At 42.0% G+C, this 21,472-nt stretch overlaps 1 protein-coding gene and 1 long non-coding RNA gene across 25 annotated transcripts in view; one reads left to right on the forward strand and one right to left on the reverse strand.

Annotated features, from left to right (window-relative positions):
* The window catches only part of grin1b (glutamate receptor, ionotropic, N-methyl D-aspartate 1b), a 51,011-nt gene that overhangs the window by 19,090 nt on the left and 10,449 nt on the right, over positions 1 to 21,472 (reverse strand). For 3 of the 5 annotated variants that reach the window (XM_051393703.1, XM_051393702.1, XM_051393699.1), the window contains exons 4-12: positions 20,177 to 20,353; positions 12,635 to 12,697; positions 11,619 to 11,716; positions 10,286 to 10,407; positions 4,729 to 4,903; positions 2,667 to 2,817; positions 2,463 to 2,549; positions 1,698 to 1,833; positions 1,444 to 1,571 (exon numbers count right to left, since the gene is read on the reverse strand). In XM_051393703.1, the coding sequence (XP_051249663.1) occupies positions 1,444 to 1,571; positions 1,698 to 1,833; positions 2,463 to 2,549; positions 2,667 to 2,817; positions 4,729 to 4,903; positions 10,286 to 10,407; positions 11,619 to 11,716; positions 12,635 to 12,697; positions 20,177 to 20,353 (1,137 nt within the window). The remainder of the gene's footprint in view (positions 1 to 1,443; positions 1,572 to 1,697; positions 1,834 to 2,462; positions 2,550 to 2,666; positions 2,818 to 4,728; positions 4,904 to 10,285; positions 10,408 to 11,618; positions 11,717 to 12,634; positions 12,698 to 20,176; positions 20,354 to 21,472) is intronic. The other 2 variants (XM_051393704.1, XM_051393701.1) reach the window with 1 other exon arrangement.
* LOC127359707 (uncharacterized) lies at positions 6,927 to 8,496 on the forward strand. 20 transcript variants are annotated; one of them, XR_007882798.1, is made up of 6 exons: positions 6,927 to 6,992; positions 7,026 to 7,190; positions 7,224 to 7,454; positions 7,554 to 7,586; positions 7,617 to 7,649; positions 7,680 to 8,496. It is a non-coding gene; the product is annotated as an uncharacterized LOC127359707 (long non-coding RNA). The 20 variants fall into 20 exon arrangements; XR_007882789.1 differs by having other exon boundaries at positions 7,554 to 7,649; XR_007882788.1 differs by lacking the exon at positions 7,617 to 7,649 and having other exon boundaries at positions 7,554 to 7,616; positions 7,650 to 8,496.

Consider the following 21,472-nt stretch of genomic DNA (forward strand, 5'->3'; position numbering starts at 1 on the left):
TTATTGATCTATCAGCTGATTGCTTTCTGCTGCAGGACGAGGCTGTTGATCAGAGACTGAAGCTCTGTCACTGAACACTGTGATCAATAATAATAATAATAATAATATACACTGTGTTCACAGCTTCAACCTTTACATCTTAAATAGTAATAATATTCACTTTAAAAATGACTTCACTATGGTGAGATTTAGGCTAACTGTGTGTACGTTTTCTAGCACGCCTGAATCAATAAAATCAAGAAAGCCTCGCAACCAAATAATAAAAATTAGAAACATAAAAGTGTCAAACTGTCACAAACTGAACAACCACAACCTCTGCCGATAAATTCATCTGATTGTAATAAAGACGAGTAACTGCAGAGGAGAGAACGAATAAAAACACTGATCTTTTATCGGAGTCATTTTATCTTTCAGCAAAAGATATTCCAACTATAAATAAATCTTTAAAGAGAGAGGAGAGGGGAGAAAGGAGGAGGAGGAGGAGGAAGCACAGACAGCAGACAGACTGGAGGGAATAAAAATGGAGGACAGGAGGTGATGGAGGAGGTGAGAGAAGAGACTGTGTCATTTGGAGCAGCGAAGAAAGCAGCAGAGAGAGAGAGAGAGAGAGAGAGAGAGAGAGAGAGAGAGAGTAAGGACTAAATGTCTCTTAGCCTCAACAAGGTCAGAGTCAGGGACGGAGCGGTGGTCGCCATGGCAACAAGCCTCAGCGATGTACTGGTGTTGAATCAGTAAACAGGTCAGAGACACAGAGAGACTTCATCAGGGGCTCAGATATTAACAGAATGTACATCAATTTGTTTGTTTGTTTGTTTGTTTGTTGGTTTGTTTGTTTGGTGGAGGTAAACTGCCGGGTCGCGCTAATTCTCGCTGACTTCTCGACGACAGCGAGATGACGAGGTCATTAAAAGAGCTCCAGTCAGAGGTCAAATCAGACATTTCTGATGTGAGGAAGGTTACAGACTCCTCATCGCTGACTGGAAACGCACAAACCCCGCCCCTCGCAGTGACATCATCAGAGTGAGTCACAGTACAGGAACCACGGTGATCTTGTTTTATTGTGTTTTTATTTCATCAATAAATTGTTTCTATCAGCGTTATTTATTCCTGTGGGTTTATGGATCTCTCTCTCTCCTCTTCATCATTCAGGATGTTTGTAAGATGTTTGTCTATTGAGTTGTTGTTGTTTTATATCTTTATATCTTATATATTATATCTCAGCTACCAACTGTCAGCTCGACTCATCTGAATCCATTTCCAGGTGTTTGACTGGAAAACTAGTCTCTAAATTTCCAGGTTTTCCAGGACACATGGGAACGCTAGCATAGCATAGCATAGCGTATAGGAAAGGAGGAAGTTGAGGTTCTGTGATTGGAGCCCAGAGCAGAAAGGGGCGTGGCCTAGTAAAGGTCCAGTGACACACACAGACACAGAAATACTCACTCGCTCCTGCGTGCCAAATTTCCCATCAGCCACCAGGTGAACCTCGTAGGTGAAGTTCATGCTCATCGCCAGCTTGATGAGCAGGTCGATACAGAACCCGTAACAACACTGAGGGACGATGGGCTGACCTGGAGACACACACACACACACCCATCAGCCACTTCCTGTGTGTGTGCGTGTGCGTGTGTGTGTGTGTGTGTGTGTGTGTGTGTGTGTGTGTGTATGTTTGTGTGCGTGTGTGTGTGTGTGTGTACCTGGGATGGTCGCGTTGGGTCCAGTACAGATCACCTTCTTGATTAAGACTCCGTTAACGGTGTGCTCCTCTTTACACGTCCCGTCAGTCTTTGTTGGTTTCACGTAAACAAACGGCTCCTGATGGATGGTCACAATCTACACACACACACACACACACACACGCACACGCACACGCACACACACACACACACACACACACACACTGTAACAGCAGCTTTTATAGATTTCCACACTGACTTTATACAACTGTGCTACCTCCTGGGGAATGTGAGCGGAGTGCTTTAAAGCTGTAGGATATAGGAATGGGATAGGAAACAGCTGGATGTGGCAGGATGAAGCTCCTCCTCCTTTTTAACTTTATTGTTGTAGAAGAATCGACAATCAGCTGATCCATGAACACATAATGAGGTTGTTATAAAGATCAGCTCTGTGATTAGAAATGAGCAGAGAAGACTGATCCTGGTGACACACAGTGATACCAGGCACAGCAGTACCGGGACAGTGGTACCGTGCCATACGGGGCAGTCTGCTGTTAATGCCACAGGAGTTCAGGTGAATTACTTGTAAAGGTTTGGTGCTCCTTTATTAACTCTCTGTCACTGTGTGTGAGTGCAGGAGTTTAGAGACAAGAGCAAACTCATCCAGCAAGCAGGTATTAACGGGGTCCAAGCCTCCTGCTCAAGCCACACTCTCTTTTCTCTCTCCGTGTCTGGACCATGCTGGTTCTATCAGTATCTGTAGTACTGCAGCTGTAGTATCTGTACCTTCAGTTTAGTCGACATCTGGTATCCAACTGGTTTCTCGGTCTCTCCTCCGGGCCAGATGATCTTCCTCTGAGGGTTCATCACCACCTGAAACACACACACAGGTTGTTATGCTGTCTCTTTGTGCGACCAGGTGTGTGCAGGTGTATCCAGTTGTGTGCAGGTGTGTGCAGGTGTGTGCAGGTGTGTCCGGGTGTACTGTACCTGTGATCCGTTGAAGACTCCGACCTGGACGAGGCGACCCGGTTTCTGTTGGTAGTTCAGGATGCTGTAGGTGGCGAAGCGCCGGTCACCATCGTCGTTAAACTCGATCCGTCCCGTCAGACCGTCGGGGTACTTGGATGACATCAGCACCCTGGAGAGCCAATCAGACAACAGGTCACATGATGCTGCTGCCTGTGACCTCAGAGATAAACCTGATGTAAGTGGACTTGATGGTGAATCAGAATCACAATTGTGTTTATTGCCAAGTTTTTACACGTACAAAGAATTTGTCTTGGTGCATAAAAATCACACAAATAAAGTAAAAATATAAATAAATAAAGATAAAGATAGAAAGATCTAAACTACAGGAAAGATATGTACAATGTGCAGATAGAGAAACATTAATATAATGCCTGCAGGGTGGGAGGGTGTATGTGGGTCACACAGTGACAGAGAGGGTTTTATCCCAGTTCTGTCAGACCACATTGAAGCTGGATCCAGATCAGATCACTGAGGCTCTGTAAGATCAGAGTCTGTAAACGGACTGCAGGGATCCTCTGAAGTTGTTACACACATAAACCACCGGCCATTATTAGCTTAGCATGCTAGCCTTTCATGACAAACCCAACTGCTCTATAGAGCCGGTAAAATAATAATGATATATTTACCATGTTTGAATCATGTTTTATCTCGACGTTCAACTTATAGTATTTATATTCTCCTCTAATAATAATAATATCTTGCCTATTTCATATTTCTGCACATTTTTATATCTTATAAATATAATCTTGTTTTCCTTTACTGCTACTTTATTTTGTTCTATTTTATAACTTTCTCTGTTTCTCTTGTTTATCTGGCGCCCCCTGTGGACCAAAGCAGTAGTGCCTCGGCCTTTTCTCTTCCTTTACTAAAACATAAGAATATTATTGACGACTCATCCTCATCAGCTGCTCCTCGTGTCCTCTGCTGCCACAACATTTCTTCATTTCCAGTTTTTACTGTTTAATGTGTAAAATGTGACACAGCAGCTCATCGGAGCGGAGCCACTGCTGACTGACAGTCCGACCAATCGGTGTGGGCTGGCACTGATTGGTTAATTAGGCAGTTATTCCTTTAATAAGACAGGTATCAGCTAACACTAATGAATGGATTATTGAGGTTTATGCACCATGACAGCTGAAAGATGAAGGTCTTAAAACCATTATCATATCAGCTGTAATTGTGCTTCACTAATCAATATCTCCATATCTCTACACCCTCCAGCCGAGGGACCTCTGTTGCATGTCACCTGTCTGCTGTTGCTACTGAATCAAAGCCCCAAAAACACTGAAACAAAAGCTTCAACAGACCAAACAGCTCGCTGAGCCACAGACACTTTAAACAATCAGATTAAATCCCTGTAGATTATCTCAGAAATACGTAACAGAAGCTCCAACTGCTGTTTCACCGGCAGATCTACTCACATATTTTATACCTCTTCCATGTGTTAACCAGTGTGTCACATTAGTATCATATAATATCCATAGGTATGTTTTCATTAGTGTTTAATCACCTGATATTAAAATCAGTTGTGTTCATGGCCGCCCTAGTTTCTCCAATACACTAGACGAGCAGTATTCAGTTGGTTGTAATCTGCAACTTTATCACTGGATGTCACTAAATCCTACAATGTTAAACACATCTTTAGGTTTAAAAAAAAATACATGTAATGTAATTAAATCACAAAAACAGCCTCTGAATCAAAAGTATAATGTAAAATAATGTGAAAAAATAAACTGATTATTTATATTATAGTATTTATAGCTCATTTAACTGTTTTTACAGTGTAAATATCTTTGATTAAACATTAAAAAGACAAATTAAAGCTAAAAACTGTATTTTAGTCAGTTATTATTAGTATTATTATCTCACTGTATTTCTTTAGCTTCCAGCTGCCAGAATATTACAGCATACACATTGGTCCTTTAACTCTACTGAAATCTTTTCAGGTTGACCTCTGACCCCTGTCGGCGGAGGTACTGATCCAGGTTGACCTCTGACCCCTGTCGGTGGAGGTACTGACCGTTTGAAGAGCGGCCCCGTCCTCCAGATGTTGGTGTTTCCCACGCAGCCCCGCGGAGGCTCCGTGATGTTCTCCTTCTCAAACAGCTCCTGCAGAGACTGAGCCACCACCGCCACGGCGTCCGTGATGTGCGCCGACTCGTTTTTACCGTTAATCAGCTGGAGGGCCAACAGGCCTGAAACACACACACACACACACACACACACACACACACACACACACACACACACACACAGAGGTTACACACACAGCAGGAAGTTACTCAGGCTGACACTGCCCTCATTCACACAGACGTGTTAATTATAAACTCACACACACTTTAAATTAATTTTACAGATGTAACTAAGAGAGTGCTTCAGTGTCATTCACACACACACACACACACACACACACACACACACACTCAGGGCTTCAGGCGTCAGGTCAGTGTTCAGTAATACCAAACTGCATGCTGGGAGTTCACAGCCGTTTGTCTCTCAGGACACAGACACAGACGCTGAGACGTTATGAACTGTGTCTGGTGTTTTCCTTCAGCAGAAACTCGTCACACTGCGACGAAGAGTGTTTACATCTGTCCTCCAGCTGACCGACAACATCTGGCTAGCACTGTTAGCCTCCCCCACAGAGATAACTGCAAACAGCTAGCTTCAACTATTAGCATTTCCAACTGAAACCACTGAGTACAGCTAGCTAACATTTGCCACCAAAAATAGTTAAAAGCTAACAAACAACAGCTAACAACAAAACTACAAGCTGTAGCGTTCGGTAGCTAGCCACTACTCCTAAAAGTAAAGTTAGCGAAGCTATTTCTATCTGGAATCACCACAACAAGCTAACTTCCTTTCGTTGCTAACTGAGTGTTTGAGAAGCTCTGTTGGAGATTAATCTCTAACTTTACACCTTTAATGTGAAGCTAACGGCTACAACAAGCTAATATTTCAAGCATTCAGTGAGTGAAGCTTCCTGAGGGAAAGTAATGGAGCTGGGTTCTTTAATTAAAGACTGCTGGTTGCAGCGTCTGTAATGAAACCGAAGCTCGGAGCTCGTTATCTCCTGTGAGGAATGCTAACAGTGTTAGCAGACTGTTGCTCCGTTAGCAGAAGCGTCGGATGCAGAAACTTTTTCCTCATAATGTGTAAAAGTGTCTGGTGAAGAAAAACAACATCAAAATCCACAATGTCACAGTACTGCTTCGTGGGTTTCTTTTCAGGGAATCGTCTCAGAAACAACCTCTGCACAGGTACGGGGGTGGACACAATAACGGGAACACCTGTGCAGTCTAATGCAGTCATTCTTTACAGCAGGAACTGACCTCCGCCTCCAGCCCCGTTTACGGTCCCTTAATGGTTCATCCTCTGGAGGACAGGGTGATCAGACAGAGACATTCTCCTGTTTCAGCCCTGAAACATAACTGTTTAATGTAATCATTTTTTAGATATTGGTTTTGCAGTTTATTTTTAAAGAAACTTAAATTCTGATTCGTTGTTGATTGAGCTTTAAATATTTTACCTAAAAGAATAATTTTATTACTTTACTGAGGAGGTTTTTTCATCCAGAACCACCAAAATAATGTTTACTGGTGTGAGTTCAAAATAAATGTTAAGTGGCTTTAATCAGTTTTTGATATGACTCCATAACCTTATAACAGATGAACAATAGAAGAGTCAACCTCCTCTTCCTCGTTTCTTAATGATGACTGTTCAACCTGTTCATCTGTCTATAGCAGCAGTGGCTTTATAAAATATCTGGTTGAGGTTTCAACCTGAAACGATTTCCCTGAAAAGGAACCTGAAAGTTCTCCGTCAGAGACAAACAGTGGAGGGTCGGTTAGTGCGGCTCCACATGACACATCTGGAGGAGAGAGAGCGATGTGTACAAACATTACACATCATCTTTAAGAGTGCAGCAGCTGGTTGGTGAGGATGTTTTCTGAAACAAAACGCCACGGCAACAGAGCGGGGGGGCGATTACCCAGCAGCCAGTGCAACAACACATACAGGAAGTGGAGGTCTGTGCTCATAGATCATATACGCCATTAAACACAAACGACTGTCTGAATGCTCATAAATAATATTCTGTAGAGAAATCATTACTACACAATGACTCAGGTACACTGTAAAAACTGTCTGTAGGTTTTATAAACCATGACAGGAAACTACAGATAGGTTAAAGTTTCTATAACAGTAAACTAAAGATAGGTTAAAGTTTCTATAACAGTAAACTAAAGATAGGTTAAAGTTTCTGTAACAGTAAACTACAGATAGGTTAAAGTTTCTGTAACAGTAAACTCTAGATAGGTTAAAGTTTCTATAACAGTAAACTAAAGATAGGTTAAAGTTTCTATAACAGTAAACTACAGATAGGTTAAAGTTTCTATAACAGTAAACTACAGATAGGTTAAAGTTTCTGTAACAGGAAACTAAAGATAGGTTAAAGTTTCTATAACAGTAAACTACAGATAGGTTAAAGTTTCTGTAACAGGAAACTAAAGATAGGTTAAAGTTTCTATAACAGTAAACTAAAGATAGGTTAAAGTTTCTATAACAGTAAACTACAGATAGGTTAAAGTTTCTATAACAGTAAACTAAAGATAGGTTAAAGTTTCTATAACAGTAAACTAAAGATAGGTTAAAGTTTCTATAACAGTAAACTAAAGATAGGTTAAAGTTTCTGTAACAGTAAACTACAGATAGGTTAAAGTTTCTATAACAGTAAACTAAAGATAGGTTAAAGTTTCTATAACAGTAAACTAAAGATAGGATAAAGTTTCTGTAACAGTAAACTAAAGATAGGATAAAGTTTCTGTAACAGTAAACTAAAGATAGGTTAAAGTTTCTGTAACAGTAAACTACAGATAGGTTAAAGTTTCTGTAACAAACTACAGATAGGTTAAAGTTTCTGTAACAGTAAACTAAAGATAGGTTAAAGTTTCTGTAACAAACTACAGATAGGTTAAAGTTTCTGTAACAGTAAACTCTGTGATATCTATTTATTTATTTATACGGCATTTTAAAGGAATTTATACGGAATAAAGTCGTAATGAGCACATAGTGTTCACATGGTATTTTCTTACGGTAAAAACATTAATTCAGTAATAAAATAATATAATATATAATACAGTAACAGTAGAAAAGGTTCTTCCGTATTTATTCGGTAAAGTTTTGCCACAGCTGCCATTTTTTAACCGTAAATTTAAGACTTTTTTTACAGTGTAGTTTGAGCAGACAAAAATCTATTCTGTTCAATAAAAGTATCTGAGTGATAATAACCTTGTCCTCACTTATAAATGATCAGATTGATTTATTGATCACTGATTGATTTTTGTTTGCTCTATTTAAGCGTTCTTTGCGTCATAATAATTTCATCACAAACTGTAATTTATGTGCTTTTGTGTTGTTTGTGGGGAAGATTGTTTATTGTTCAGTTGCTCTGCTGTTATTGATATATATATGATATATTGATCTATAGAATATAGAATATAAAACAGTCACTGATAGAAAAAGGCTCCTTTAGGGAACAGGTTGGGAACCACTGAAGAGGGCATCCACACACTTTCGACCGTATTGTGTTTAGTCATCTGGCCGACTGAGTAATCGCTGATTGAATAAACCCCGCCCCCTCCCTGGCAGGGCGGGCTCCATGTTGCAGTGGGCGGGGCCTCTACTGACCAATGGCAAAGGGCAAAGCATCAAGCAGGAAACAGGAAGCAGCGGCGGCATCTTACCAGTGTTCTTTCAGACACACGTCACGGTTACCGCAGCAACACTAACTGTTAATAACCCCCCCACCCCCCCACCTCACCGCACCTGAATAAAGGTTACCCCCCCACCACCCCCCCACCCCCATATAGCGGCTTTCTACTGTGAGAACGGGCAGACGGGCGGGCGGACGACACACACTATAGATGAAACAAACAAAAAGATGTTAGACACATTTAAAGCCACAGTTACAATGAGCCAGAAGCAAACAGCGGTTAGGAACCTTTAAACATGGCCGCCTTCTTTCTTTGGATGTTTAAACGTTCAACCAGCAGAACCAGAGAAACACCAGCACACTGAGGAGCTAACTGACTGTGGGAGGAGGTCCTCCATTACAGGGAGGGAGGGAGAGAGAGGGGGACAGAGAGGGAGGGAGAGAGAGAGACAGAGAGGGATGGAGGGAGGGAGAGAGAGAGAGACAGGGAGAGAAGGACAGAGAGGGAGGGAGACATTGAGAGAGAGAGGGAGACAGACAGACAGAGGGAAAGAGAGAGAAACTGTGGGAGGAGTAGCTTCCTTCATTAAAGGGAGGGAGAGAGAGAGAGACCGACAGAGGGAGAGAGCAGCCATGTTTCCATCCAGTTATAGTACAGCAGCATAATGAAGACGATGTCGTCTTTAGACTCACATGAGCTTGTTGATTGGCTGAACAGCTGATGCTCTTAAATGGAACCAGTAACACCCTAACAACCAACTGACACCTTAGCAACCAACTGAACTCCCTAGATACCAACTGAACACCCTAGAAACCAACTGAAACCCTAGAAACTAACTGAACACCCTAGAAACCAACTGACACCCTAGATACTAACTGACACCCTAGATACCAACTGAACACCCTAGTAACCAACTGACACCCTAGATACCAACTGGCACCCTAGATACTAACTGACACCCTAGATACCAACTGAACACCCTAGTAACCAACTGACACCCTAGATACCAACTGGCACCCTAGATACTAACTGACACCCTAGATACCAACTGGCACCCTAGATACTAACTGACACCCTAGATACCAACTGAACACCCTAGTAACCAACTGACACCCTAGATACTAACTGACACCCTAGATACTAACTGACACCCTAGATACCAACTGACACCCAAGTAACCAACTGACACCCTAGATACTAACTGACACCCTAACAACCAACTGACACCCTAACTACCAACTGACACCCTACAAACCAACTGACACCCTAACAACCAACTGACACCCTAACTACCAACTGACACCCTAACTACCAACTGACACCCTACAAACCAACTGACACCCTAACAACCAACTGACACCCTAACAACCAGCTGACACCCTAGAAACCAACTGACACCCTAGCAACCAACTCACACCCTAACAACCAACTGGAAAATTGGACTTGAAAAATCAATAATATCTAATAAATATTATCAAATGTTTTAATTTGCACAGAGAAATTCTGTTTTCTCTGTTCGTAGTTTTATAGTTTCTTTAATCACTGACTGCAGATAATTTCTTTACCTCCATTCAGTGGAACATTTACATTGCAAAGGTTCACTGTGAACTGCGTCAGCATCAAACACTGTGCAGCAACATCCTGATACGTCTGAGTTCAGTTCAAACCGATACAGAAACAGCAGCTCCTTCATCTGCTACCTGTCTGGTGACTCCACATTAACTTATAGAAAACATGTTTTCACTTTCATTTTACAGAATTGTCTTGATGGTTGGATGGAAGCAGGGCTGAGAGACAGAGACAGAGAGAAACCTCCAGGGAGGAAGACGGGAGGAGAGGAAGAGGAGGCAGAGGTTGACGTACCATCTGGAGCTTCATTCAGAGCTTTGCCGGTCATCTCTCTCTCTCCGACCAGCCAGACGTAACCGGCGCCGGTCATGTTGAGCTGCCGGGCTGCTTTATACACGGCTGCAGCTTCATCCTCACTGCAAACACACAGACAGTAAACAGGTGTGGATGTTAGCATGGCTAACAGAGCTAACAGAGCTAACAGAGCTAACCAGCCATGAGCAGCTGACTCTGACTCTGTTTGCAGAGCCGATCTGGAGCTTTTACAGTCACTAGAAGCACATTCACGCTGTTTGTAACGTTAGCTATGCTAGCGGCTCAGAGAGGCTAACTGTTCGGTGTTTGTGGCTAGTGTCAGGCTAATGGCTACGTAGCCGCCACAGTCTGCAAAGTGGAGACGTTTTAAAGAAGCAGGGGTTGGTTGGTGACGTCACCTGCCTCCAGATCAGCCAACAGCAAAATACAGTTCAATTAAACAAATTACCCCCGGGGATCAATAAAGTATTTCTGGTTCTGATTCTTATTCTGAAATTCAATCTCAGCTGGTTTCAACCAGGAGAGAGCGGTCGCTGTGCATTTAACCAGAGATGTTCTGATACCATTTTTCCTGAGACAGAGTCCGATACTCGAACTATGGACGATGTTGTATTGTACTGTAATATAATGGACATTGTGTTAAACCTGCAGCTCCACTCTGACAGTATTGAGTCTTATGAAGTTGATGTATGAGCTCAGTAAACAGTTTCCTGATGAGTTTCTGGTCTCAGTCTCTAGTTTCAGTCTTCTTCCATACAGCATGATGTTCATTTAGTAAAGACCAGGTGAGCAGCCATTGTTTCCTGCTACAGACGAGCAGCTCACCTCCACTGTCTGCAAAAAACCCCAAACCGATGGGTGACGATACGTTCACACTCGGTTGAAACCTTTGTTGCAGTCAGAGTGGGCAGGTCATGACTTCACCATCTTCGGAAAAAAATATGGCAAACAGGACACTGCTGGGAGGTAGGAGGGTCCCGTTCCAGGGCTAATTAATAACATGGTATCGGATCAGTGCACTATGGATTCTGGTACCGGTATGGTGTGGTAAAGAGTTTTGGTGGTTGAGTTGCTGTTTATGGTCATTCTTCTTCTGGTCGTTATCGGATACCGATCAGACTGGTGCATTCCTCTTTTCTACACACTAGCAACAGCTTAGCTACCACCTTGTAACACGGTAGCTACCACCAAGATCAGCTTTGCAACCTCCTAGCATCCACTTGACAGCACCATAGCAATTAGCCAAAACACGCTATCAAAGATCTGGAAACCCCCTAGCAACCACCCAAAGGACCTGAGTCATTATACCAACCTGGCAGAGAGGATGATGACTCGGGCCTCCAGATCTTTGGCCTCCAGCAGAAGAGACGTCAAGTTGGTGTCCTGGCTGAACAGCAGCACCTTCTCCGCCTGGAGTACCACCGCGCAGGGCGACAGGTCACATCGTAGGACATTGAGAAACACGGCAGAACAAAACACCACAGAACACATCATAGGACACGCATTATTAGCTCTGAACTGCCAGAGTCCCCTCCCTGTCCCGCCCCGACACCCTGCACCCATGACCCCAGCCTCGACCATGCTCCCTCTCACCCACGCTACCACGGGAGGAGGGGAGGGGCCAAAAAATGGACACAAAAAGTGTTCAAGATCTGCTGAACTGAAAGAAAACTCAAAGTCGAAGCTTGAATACAAAGAAGGGGCAAAAAGTTGTGCGTGGTGTGGTGGCACATGCAAACTGAGGCGCTTTCAAGACTCCAACCAACCAACCAATCAGGGACGTGCATGTTAGAGAGCGCTGATGCAACCGCAAATTAAAAAAAAGATTTGAGTGGAAAGAAGGTAGAGAGAGAGAGAGAGGAGGAGGAGGAGGAGGAGGAGGAGGAGGAGGGGAGGCGGGGAGCACAGGAGCAGGAGGAAGGGGAGGAGAAAGAGGTTCATTTCCCAAAAGAAAAAGAAAAGGAGGTTTGATGTTGCAGAGGAGTGAGAGGATCCTGGTGGGCGGGTGTTCCTCAGATCTGCAGACAGAGCCAAGCCTCAGCCTGGCTGCATGCAACCCTTCACAGGGAGGAAGAGGAGGGGGAGGAGGGGAGGAAGAGGAAGGGCGTCTCTCCTGCGAGTGTAAACCCATTCCCGGTGTGCAGGAATCATGAAAAATCAAAAGAAAGAAAAGAGATGGTGGAGAAAAGACGTGCCACCAGGATAAGAGTCTATCTCTGGAGCCGGGTTGGATTCTGGGTGGGCGGGGCTGACTGGTGTTTGGCTACTACCGGGCGAGCTCAGAGATTGGTTGGGCGGCGTGCATCATTTGACCATGCAAGTTTATACCTTGGGTGTTCTCCTGAAGTCAAAGTTCTGTTGATCGAGGTTTTCATAGTTCCTGTTTTTAGTCTGATGGGTAATGTGCACAGAGAAAATATGCAGACACAGAAGATTATAGACAGTCAGAAAAAATGGGGGGCAGTAAAGCATCCATCAAATGAGTCTTTGTTTGTTTTCTGCTTTAATTCAGGAGGCTGACGGGAACCCGGAGCGCGCCAACACATCGCAAACTGTCCACCTGTCCGTATGGTTTTTAGTGGAGTTAGTTTGGTTTTGATTCTAGGTTCCGATCCGATACGTATCCAGATACTTGGACTACAATACCATTCAGGGACATTTTAATCTGGAACAATTCAGTGCAGTGGTTGGAGCTCAGTTGTGGTTGGACAGTGTTTAATATCTGTGTGTTGTTGCTAGCTGTGTTAGCATCCACAGACTCCTCCTCACCTGCACAGGTGTCACTGTGACATCTCACCAGGTGAGTGTTAAGATCTGTCGCACTACCGCTGGACAGACCTTTGTCCAACTTTCCTTCCTTCTTACAGAATCCAAATGTCTTCCAGACTTTAGATTTTAGATGTGATGGTTCACTGTAAAGCAGCGAAGCTTTAGTCAACAGAACTTTAGAATCAGACCATCGACCGGTTCGTGGTACATTGATCCATCCGGGGGTCCGTGTACCAAAGTAGTTGCAGCTATAACGTTAGAACTGATTCCTGACTCGTATCAGTGAATCTCGACAAAATTCCAATACTTTGTGATATTTTTCCTGAAAACATAAAATAATTTCTAATTAATTATTAATAATTATTGATCTGGTTACTTTTTAACATTAATTTATTATTATACACAAACAGGGCTGTGTATCAGCTGGAATCTGGTAATAAATATCACACAAACAAAATATATTATGATTCTGTAACACAATCATTTATTGACATTTCCTAAAATAACATTTTAGGAAACCTGTTATAAAGACCACCATGTGAAATCGATTCAGTATCACAAACATAATGTTATAATCGATATTTTCTTACACCCCTAAATACAAACTTCAGTGTTTTTCAGTTGTTAAAGAATCAGCAGAATTACCACTGATTGTCGCTGTCGGGAAGAAAGTTACGGTGCCCTTAAAAGCTTAAATATTTTAGCGTTTCAGGAAAATGCAAACGTGAAAAAAATCCTTTGTTTTTATAATAATAAAACACCGCACTGACAACGTTGATATTGTTGGTTTTTTAATACTTTTCATTGTTAAATATTTGTATAACCCACCGGCGGACGTAAAGGAGAACCAATAGCACTGATTTATAAAAATCTAATGAAGAAAAATCTAAATATGAAGTTTACGACAGAAACAATATGTAAAACATCTGAAAACTTTAAGTTTGAAATTCATCATGTGATGAACATCTATCTGTTTGTTATATATTAACATGTGCTTAAGCTTTTCACTTGCCTGTTAGCTGGAACTGTCATTTGCATATTAAACGATGACTGTATGAAGACTTTCTTTATCACTTCTCCCAATAAGAACAATGCAGTGATTCACAACATGGCAATGTGAAGTTAAACTCGTGAGATTAAAACAAACTGTCACTGGCAGCTTTCAGTATCAGTCAGTGTAACACAGTGACCTCCTGGTTCATTCAGTTATATTTAGTTTGGGATAAAAATACCTGAACGGAGCAGTTTCAGAGCAGACGGAGAACAAAGAAACAGGAATCAGAAAGCTGTCAAACTCTGATCCCACCTGATTAATTAACAACAGATCTGAAAAACAAGATTTATTTTAGCTCTACAACATGTAAATGAGTCTCCAGAGTTCACTCACTCAAACAGTGAGCAGCAAATTCTGCTTTCTACTAGATGTGGTGAATATTTAGAGCTGAAGTGAAACCAGAAACTAATATCATTTTATTATGTTGTCTCTTTAGTCTTCTACATGGATCATTACCAGCATTGTATCCTGACCTGGGACCCGTTAGCTTTAGTCTGTTAGCGTTACCGTAGCCATCATGTGCATATTTGAACCCTTTGACAGAGTTCTCGTTTTAAAATGAGTCTAATGGAAACAAACACAAAATTTCAACCAATGCATGAAATCGATGTGCTTTTACTTCTTCCAGAAATAAAGAACCATTATTTAAAACATTACAATGAATTTAGCAGCTAATGTTAATGTACCTGTACGTGTCCTGACAGAAACTGAAGAGAGATATAGCGTCAGTATTGGTAATGTATTAATCTGATTAGAACTAGAGCTACTACTACTGATAAAAAACGTCCTTTTTGCCAAACAATACTTTAAATGTTCTCTATGTGAGCTATACGTGCAGCGGCTAACCCAGATAGCATGGTTTAGGGACGCCAGCTGTCGAAGAGTTTACGTCTCAGCACTTATTGAACATAAACTCTACAGCGTACCATAACTCAACACAAATCACTGACTGAAACTGAAACCCAATGTCCTGTAACGGTAACCGACGGTAACCAACGGTAACCGACGGTAACCAACGATTCGGGACAGAGCGATGTGAAACAACCACCTGCTGCAGCAGCGGCTGTGGTCAGAGCTCCGTTGGTACCTGGTGTCATGAACCTGAGTTGGTTCAGTAAAGGTAGAACTTCAGAACTCTGAACCGGCTCTGCTCTCTCACACTTCCTCTGATGTTAAGCCGAAGTGGCGGCGGAGAGTCCCATTAGTCCTCCACTCAATCCGCTCCAAATGTTAATCTCATTAAATTTACATCCTGACGCAAAGTCCCTGAACACCACACACACACACACACACACACACACACACACACACACACACACACACACACACACACACACACACACACACACACACACACACTCCCCTGTCTGAACCTGTTAAAGGTTGCAAAGTGTGTATTTATTTGGACGCTGTGCGGTCACATATACAAGAATAACAAGAACAACTTCTGTGACACTCAGATCAGTGGACGGAGAGCCGGGGGGGGACTCACAGCGATTCCGTCTCGTTTTCTCTGTTACACAAATTGTGCAACTCATGTAAATGTTGTTTGTTGTAAGCGAAGAAATCAGACCAGTAATACGTTTAATACGTTTCAAAGCCAAACTTCAAAGGTGCCATTTGTCCGAGTGGCTTCGGTTTAATGATCGATCAAAATGTTTCTTTCAATGGCCGACTGATTAATCGTCTAATAGTTCAGTTATGAAAAAAGCAGAGGAAGCTATTTTGGCCTTTAGGATGTTTGAAACGGAGTTCATACTCACATTGACCAGAGGAATAACTGGATGTGTTTAATTGGAGGATGATCTATACGCGTTGCAACCGGCACACGGAGAATAACTTCCTATTGAACAACAGTAAGAAAATGTCAGGGACACAAAGAAAGCTCTTATCTTTTACTAGCGGTAACCCGGCTAGCATGTTAGCTGTTAGCTCGCCAGCTACAGTAGTTTAGAAACTAGCCCTGTGAGACGTCGCTACATCTCCAAGCAACCAATTTATTATTTGTGCTAGAATGTACATAAATCCTGGCTTTTAACAGTCACAGTGTACTGTATGATGTACAGTAGGTAACATATATAGAGTATATATATTACCTACTGTACGATGTGTATGTACAGTATATATTACCTACTGTATGATCTATATACATAGTATATATTACCTACTGTATGATGTAGATATATAGTATATATTACCTACTGTATGATCTATATATATAGTATATATTACCTACTGTATGATCTATATATATAGTATATATTACCTACTGTATGATGTAGATATACAGTATATATTACCTACTGTATGATGTATATATACAGTATATATCACCTACTGTATGATCTATATATATAGTATTTATTACCTACTGTATGATGTAGATATACAGTATATATCACCTACTGTATGATGTATATATACAGTATATATATTACCTACTGTATGATGTATATATACAGTATATATTACCTACTGTATGATCTATATATATAGTATATATTACCTACTGTATGATGTATATATACAGTATATATTACCTACTGTATGATGTAGATATACAGTATATATTACCTACTGTATGATCTATATATACAGTATATATTACCTACTGTATGATGTAGATATACAGTATTTATTACCTACTGTATGATGTAGATATACAGTATTTATTACCTACTGTATGATGTATATATACAGTATATACAGCGTTATAATGTGAGCTGGTGTTCGTGTTGTTTGCAGACACACACAGAAGCTGTGCAGCAGCCTGCTGTGATATCATCATTATTTCATAATGAATCAGATAGATGTTTAATTCAGAAACAACACTCGCTGCCGCTCTGTTCACCTACTTTAACTAAAGCGCTGCAATATTCAGGAGTCTACTCCGACATTCATGGCTCTCATTTTAACTTCTCTAAAACTCATCTGGACTCACTGAGGTTTTATTTTTACCTCCACTGGGTTTCACTGTGTCTTTAAACAGGTCCTCCACCCTAAAACCTGTAAACCGAATTATATGTGTGAGTAAGTTCATCTGATTTATTCTATTTTACCTTTTTCATAAAGAATACTGTTTTTGCCGTGTTGTTGAAAGCTACTGTACAATTGTTTTCATATTTAGTTTCTTTCATTCTTTATTTTGTGTGTTATTTTCTTAGATAACTAATTTCCACCCTTTAAATGTGATAAAGTGCATGAATATGAAGGACAACATTGTTGAATATTTTGTTTCCATATTTATGAATATTAACCTCTTTTTTTAGGCCTCTGCTCGAAAATGACCCACAATGAATACAGTATATCTCTGCAACTACAGGATCTATTTAAATAATGTTGGTGTCATAATAAGGGAACACGTGTGACATTTGTTCAGATATGTAAGTATCAGTATGTCACTAAAACTTACACTTTTACAATGAATATGCATGGAGTTGCAGCTCTAAATCTAAATCAAAGCTTAGCAACATATGTATATAACATGTGCACATTATCTCTGCCAAGTTTGAGTAAGTTTGAGTTATAAAGTGATGCAGAGCAGACTGTTTAACTTTATGCCATTTGAATTTTTTTATGTACCAAACTACCGTAGAACTTCCAATAAAAGCAGGGTCCCTAATAGAGGTATGTTTCTTTTAAAAGCCTGGTGTGGCTACACGTTTTGACAAATAAACGCAGGTCTCCAATAGAGGCCTGGTCTGGATTTTATAGAAATTATCTCAACGTATAAACCCTCTTAAAACCCACCGGGTCGCCTGCTTGAGCGAGTTTTAAGTCGTTTCAATCTCCTACACAAATATAAATGTTTAAACTTCTGTCAGTATGTACATAATGAACATCATTAGATCAGTTAGATTCTCCCTAATTCAATCGTTCAATAGATATTACGATAACTGTCAACACCAAATTATAACGTTAATTCATCTTAATTATCACTAACATGGTAAACCAGAGAGACGGAAAAAAACCTGAAGTGATCATAATAATCATGTTAGTTGTCAAATTTGCTGAACAAAACTCAAGAGAAGCAGCAGTTAGTGTTTAGTTTAGTCTTGTGCTAAAGGAATTAAAGGCCTGTCCCAAATAGAGGCCTGTCCCCAAAGAAGGCAAGGGGAGTTTAGTGATTTAAGCAAATAAACGCCCGGGCTATTATTAGAAGTTTTACGGTATATATTTCACTTTTATGTCACTAACCCCTTCATCACATCCATTTACAACAGTTTTTGACTTTTTTTTTTTTTAAATCAACCAGGCCAGGAAACCATACAGAACACATTATTAATGGAAATGTGGTGAGTGGGTTGACTTTATGACGCTGTACAGATTTTGATAATAATTAATAATTAATGTGTTTGGTGTGTGTAAATATGACTAATATATGTGCTTGTAGCAGAGTTTCTCCTCTTTAATTTAATGTGCAATATGACTTTTTCTCATTTTAGACACAAAGTACAAAAAATACTTAGTTAGTTACCAGTTAGTGACGCAGTAGGAACTGAACTCACAGGTTGTTTCTGGGGTCAGTTAGAGAGGAGCACACAGATATTACTGAGTTAATGTTCACATTCAGGACATATTAACTGTGGACGTACGCGTGGATCACCATGAACCTCAAGCGAGGCCCGGCTGTCGGATTACGTTGTTCAGCCTGGCTGAATACTATCTGAGTGGTTAACGCTAGCTTCCCCAGCTTACTTAATATTCTGACGGACAGTTTCAGCCAACGATGAATGATGCTAATGGTACAAAGCTAACGGTTGCGCTCTACTAGCCAACAGCGACATTACAGACACAGTGAGACAGTCTGAGTATGATGTACAGGAGACGTAGGTTTTAAATGATCTGAGAGGGTTTATCCATACTACCTGTAGGACTGGATGTCCTCAGCTAAGTAGTTTTAGCAATTTGTCACTTTAATTTAACATTTATTGTATTAAAACACAGAGGACGTGTCCTCAGCGTCCTCAGCGTCCTGAACGTGAGGAAGGTCAACAGCTGTGACAGAAGCAGCTGAGATGTGTTTGCGCGACTCCGAGCCCGAACTCCTTCAGTGTCGAGGTGATGAGAAACCAGACAACAGACGGAGGTGGAGAACTGAAAGATGACGTGGACGGACGGACAGACAGACTGAGAGAGAGACCGACAGAGAGAGAGACAGAGGGCTAAAGAAAAAGTAAATTGAAGCCGTTTTTTGACAAAAGTAAGAATAAAAAGCACAGAAGAATAAAATAAACTCCACCAAGACTGAACGCAATGAGTCTAATACAGGAAGGGAAACGAAAGCAGTGTGCTCTTATTTTGGAAGAAAGCTGAAACCATTATTGACAATATGATTGGCTGGAAGCTGATCATGTGATTGCAGGTACATGAGGTAGGTGCACTGGGAACCCTCCCAGCATGCTCTGGGGAAACAGTCTCTCAGAGAGCAGCTTTAATGACTGAACTCATCCATCTTCCCTCAGAATCTGTTTCTGCTCACTGTGCTGCCATAATATAACCATAATGTACAATATAGCCATAATATACAGACGTTAATGAGAGACTGTATCTTATAATGTAACTGACAAACACTCTTGGTGGAGATTAAAAACAGAAAAGAAGGAAAGAAAGTGATGGAAGAGAAGCTGCTGAGGACTCTGATGATTTGAGATTCCAACACCTGCACAGGTGTCACAGTCAACTCACACTGGTTCACATGTTTCAGGTTGGTAACAAATCTTTACATCCCTGCTCTGACGGGTCAATCAGTTCCTGTCACTATGGCAACCAGACATCTCACCTGCAGTCTCAGAGATCGTTAGAGATATTTAAAACGTATCTCTCCCTGTTTAATGTGGGCTCTTATTTTGAAATGCCTGCGAACAGTGAGCTGTTGAACAGGTTGAACAGGTGAAGCTGCAGTCTGATGGATGGAGGTGAAGTGATGAGACACACACTCACACACACGCCTGCATTAGAACAAAAACACGCTGTCACATGAACACAGAGGACAGCACACGCGTGTCCTCGTGCACACGCTGCCTGTGCGGCGGCTCATAGCTGACCTTGGTCTCTCTCTCCTCCAGCAGCGTCTCCAGTCTCTTCTGAGCCGCTCGGCCTTCGTGGTCGTCGCTGACGATCAGGATGATGTGGTTCCACCTGAACTCCCTCATCAGGTCGAACCAGACGTGAGCCTGGTGGGAGTATGGAGGCACCGTCCTCAGGAAGGACAGGTGGATGCTCTGGAGGAGGAGGAGGAGGAGGAGTGTTAGTTCTGACAGATGATCCTGCAGTCAGTCAGGTGAAACTCTGACCTCTCACACCTTGAATCCTCTCCTCACTGTGTGAGACAGGTGTGCTGGACCTCTACAGGTACATCCTGTCTGCTCTGGTTCTGGTCCCTGCCTTCCTGCCTCCCTTCCTCCCTGCCTCCCTGCCTCCCTGCCTCCCTGCCTCCCTGCCTCCCTTCCTCCCTGCCTCCCTTCCTCCCTGCCTCCCTGCCCCCTTTTGTTTCCTCCTGACAGTTTTACATCCTCTCTACGAGCTCCAATACGCTGTTTACAGTCAGCTGACGTTCAGAACGAAGCAGGAAGTGGAAGACTGGACGAGATGAAAGATGAAAGCAATGATTAATCAATCCATCAATCAAAGTGAGATTAAAGATGATAATAAAACAGAACGGAGTAAAAAATAAAGTCGATTTTAAAATAGAAAACAAAGATAAAATTGACACATTGATTTTACAGGTGCAACAATAGTGTTCAATAAAAGTTTCATTAAAAACCAGATTAAATAAATTTACAAAGCAAATAAATAAAACTGAAGAGGAAGGTTTGAGCTGCTCCTCGGCTCTGACCTCTGGAACAACAGAGCAGCTGTGTGAGGTTCCATGGTAGAGTCCCAGAGCAGGAACCAAATGGTGGACTAGAACTTCTGAGGTGGGACAAAGAGGACTCTTAAAACCAGCGTGGGCAATAGTGCAGGGACGGGCAGGTCGGGTGGGGGGCAGTGGTACAGGGAAGGGGGGCAGTAGTACAGGGATGGGGGCAGTGGTACAGGGATGGGGGGGACAGTAGTGCAGGGACAGGGGGCAGTAGTGCAGGGATGGGGAGCATTAGTACAGGGAAGGGGGGCAGTGGTACAGGGATGGGGGCAGTGGACACTGGGGGGCAGTGGTACAGGGACGGGGGGCAGTAGTGCAGGGACAGGGGGCAGTAGTGCAGGGACAGGGGGCAGTAGAACAGGGATGGGGGGCAGTAGAACAGGGATGGAGGGCAGTAGAACAGGGATGGGGGTTGCTGCCTGCTGGGGCTCATTAATCAGCTCATTGATAACATACAATCATTAGTGTTTCTATTGTC

The sequence above is a fragment of the Dicentrarchus labrax genome, unplaced genomic scaffold, assembly GCF_905237075.1.
Source record: "Dicentrarchus labrax unplaced genomic scaffold, dlabrax2021, whole genome shotgun sequence".
Lineage (NCBI taxonomy): Eukaryota > Metazoa > Chordata > Actinopteri > Moronidae > Dicentrarchus > Dicentrarchus labrax.